The 3,507-nt window shown below is 39.0% G+C and overlaps 1 protein-coding gene across 1 annotated transcript in view; it reads right to left on the bottom strand.

Moving 5' to 3' along the window:
* tamm41 (TAM41 mitochondrial translocator assembly and maintenance homolog) overlaps positions 1 to 3,507 on the bottom strand; it is a 6,625-nt gene continuing 3,118 nt past the window's right edge. Inside the window, exons 6-8 of the mRNA XM_035662737.1 lie at positions 1,675 to 1,840; positions 953 to 1,015; positions 1 to 837 (exon numbers count right to left, since the gene is read on the bottom strand). Of these exons, the coding sequence (XP_035518630.1) occupies positions 746 to 837; positions 953 to 1,015; positions 1,675 to 1,840 (321 nt within the window). The 3' untranslated portion in view covers positions 1 to 745. The remainder of the gene's footprint in view (positions 838 to 952; positions 1,016 to 1,674; positions 1,841 to 3,507) is intronic.

The raw sequence follows: 3,507 nt of genomic DNA, 5'->3' as shown, positions 1-3,507 counted from the left end.
TTGTATTAAAACGTTTATTAAACCTTGTCACTGAATTCGACTAAAGCAAGTATTTGTGAAGAACAAATCAATGCCTATTCCCATTGAAGACCTCCAGTTGTCAATATGACAAGCTCATAACAATAAGGTGGCAGAGACGTAAACATCTGGTAACAATGAGCAACATACATATAGCACAAACATTAAAAATGTGGTTAAAGGGTGAAATGAAAGATTTGAGTTTTTTTGGCAATCTAGGAGGGGGATGAGAAGTGTGTGTGTGTGTGTGTGTGTGTGTGTGTGTGTGTGTGTGTGTCCATGTATAAAGAGAATTCAAAATATTTTCTTCATTATATCTTGCAGTCCTGGTTACATTCTGTGCACCACACGCCATTGGCTCAAGACATAGCTGAATTCAGCAGTTCCTCGCTAGACACTGTAGTAACACTGTAGTCATTATCCAGAAAAGGTCCGATCTGTAGTACCATTAAATGTCAGCCATAATTCAGTCAGGCTTGTGAAATGTCACCATCTTTTATACAACTTTTATGAACTGCACGATAAAGGGCAGTTGTACAGACAGCTCTAAACTATTCAAACACAGACTAACACCTCGTAAGGGATAGAGGCTCCACGGTGACACAACCAGAGGTCAGTGTGTGATTGTTCCAGCCACAGTTAGTTTCAGGCTAAAACCAAAAGGATGAACGTAGATTGTCTGGCTGACAGTTCTAGAGTAAGACAGGTTCCTGGTAGACAGACAGGATCAGGATGTCTGTGAGACGGAGGGTTTCCTCCTCCAACCCTTCCACATCTTCATCAGTTTTTTGGAGCTGTACGACACTGTCTTCCACAAGCCTGGGGAGGACCAGGAGACACAGAGCACTGAACTTTAACAACCACATTAGACGACCACCATTTCTATATTAGTTCATATATAAAAAAAACACGTTGTTAATACAAGAGTACCTACCAGCTGTAGCAATGCCTTTGATACTCTGTGTTATACTGGAAGTTTTCACAATAGATGAAATACCTGTGGAAGATAAAAAAAATAAAAAAAACAAGCAAATATACAACAATTATTATTATATTATTAAAAATCAGTGGGTGAAATAATTATTTATTATTTGCTCCTTCAACGTGACATTAAACTGCTATACACTTAAACTGTCCTTAAAAGAGTGTTTCAGATAACTTAAATGTGTTTATTCAAATGTGATACTGTATCTCAGACAGCATGAGGACAAATATTTTCAGCATTGTGTTCCAGCAATTAAAAATTACATTTATTGGCCTAAGAATTTGAAAATTACAAGATGTTGTTCATTTGATTTACTACTTGTTTATTTATTGTAGATTATCTGGGCATTACATTGGATTCCTCACATTATTCATTTGTAAACTTATATTAATATTCATCACACGATAAAAAGGTCCTGATCTGTACATGCACTATATCTCAGAGGAGTCGATTTTAATGAAACATTTGGGAATAAGAATTTTTTCCATCCATCCATCTCTCTCTCTCTCTCTCTTTCTCTGCCTTCCTCTCTCTCTTACCATCCCTCCCTCCATCCATCTCTGTTTGTGTCTGCCTTCCCGTCATCATGCAACATCTCCAGAGAGCCTACTCTACAGTAGTCTAGTCTTTTCCTCTATTCTACATCCTTCCACTCATTCTTTAGTCCGAACCTTGCTGCACAACAGCTCCACAGTCTGGGTCCTGAGCAACCTGCAGCAGGATCTCCTCCACGTCTCGGTTTTTGCCTGGAGGATCGACCAGCTTTGTGATCTTTTGCTGCAGGGTCCGAGGCAACGCCATCAGCTGAATAAACTGGCCCTCTGGGCTTTTGTCAACCTGCAGGCACACAAACAAGCGTAACTGAACGGAGATACGTACAGTAGAGTGAATACCAGCAGCAGCACCGACTATCACATCCACAGGTCTCGTCACAGACACAAATGCAGACCAATAAACACATTAGTACATAGTTATTAGGAGTGAACTATGCATCTCAAGATAATAACAATATATGTTTCTTATCTGTGACATTGCTTGCATTGAAGCTTTAAATATGTCATACAGCACAGCCTCTATAATTTATAGTATTTTTTAAATTATATTTGTAATATTGTAAAATCATTAGGAATCTCTGTAAATCTTTTGTTGTTTATAAATCATTTCATATAAAATGCATGTAACTGTAGTTTTGTCCATGGACCCTAATCAATTAAAACAGACCATGTTCATACACTGGCTCATAACCCATTTTAGCTTTACACTATGGTCCACTATGATACTGGCCAATATTCATTTTTACAACACTTTTGAAAATATGTACTGGCACATTTTACACTTACTTAAAGTATTTTTTTGGCCTTTTCTATGCCTTTATTTTGACAGGGACAGCTGGAGAGAGACAGGAAAGGGGGGCAGAGAGAGAGGGGACGACAATGCGCAAAGGGCCACCCAGTCGGAGCGAACCCGGGGCCGGCTGCGTATATGGTCGCCGGCTCTAACCGACTGAGCTAACCTGGCGCCCTTACACTTAAACCTGTGCTCTCTGATGAACAATCAAAATTACCTTAAACATGTCTGTGGCACTCCTGTACTGATAGATGAGATAGATTATGAGCCGACATATGCCTGGCCAATTTATTTATATTTATAAAATAATAAATAAATATATGAGGGAGTACAGTGGACCTGTTTTCATATGGTAATCCAGTCACAACCTTGCAATGATTTACTTTACTAATGCATTCACACAAAACATATTGAAACTTCTTGCTGTACAAACTAACTGCACATCAGACTGGAGCTCTATCAGGTGACACCCAAAGGGAGAGTGCCCCATGCAAAATGTGTTACTCACCCACACTCTGACACTCTTCTTACCCAATTAAAAAAAACTTATACCGAGGATGGTGTGATGAGTGTGGTATAACAACGGGGAGTGGTTTTAACAAGAAGAAACCTTACACCAAGGAAATAAAATTGTGCATTGTGCAACACTGACATACACTTCTATTCCATGTTGTACTAGTAAATACTGGAGTAGGTAACACAGCAGTGCCAAGTCAGTCACACCCCATTTTGAGTTCAATACCAGGGCTGTGAGCACACACTGAACTATTTAATGAAAGCTTTGTTCCTTTTAGTTTAAAATGTTTTAGTCTGTCTCACAGAGAAAAGGTAGTGCTTAATATTCTTGAAGGCAGTTCAGGTGGGCAATAACATTTTAATGTCAGAGATATTATGTGAAGTTGGTAGAACCTCAGTTTATGTAGCAGTAAATAGTAAATCCACAAACTGCTTCTGAGGAATAAAACTCAAAAGTAATTCTTCACATTGATACCCATGGCTCTTGCAATTGGCAAGGCACTTTTGGTCACTTTGGTTCATAGGTAAAGAATCATGAGTGACACATTGAAAGATGCACACACTGTACTGTTGTGTAGTCCACATATCAAGCGAGATAATAAACACAGGTGTGTGTTCCGTGCTTTTGTGTGTGTGTGTGT

Source organism: Morone saxatilis, unplaced genomic scaffold, assembly GCF_004916995.1.
Source record: "Morone saxatilis isolate NCDOM2014 unplaced genomic scaffold, NCSU_SB_2.0 Contig18, whole genome shotgun sequence".
Classification (NCBI taxonomy): Eukaryota; Metazoa; Chordata; class Actinopteri; family Moronidae; genus Morone; species Morone saxatilis.
The sequence above is the reverse complement of the archived record's forward strand: the minus strand, read 5'-3'. Positions and strand labels throughout refer to the sequence as shown.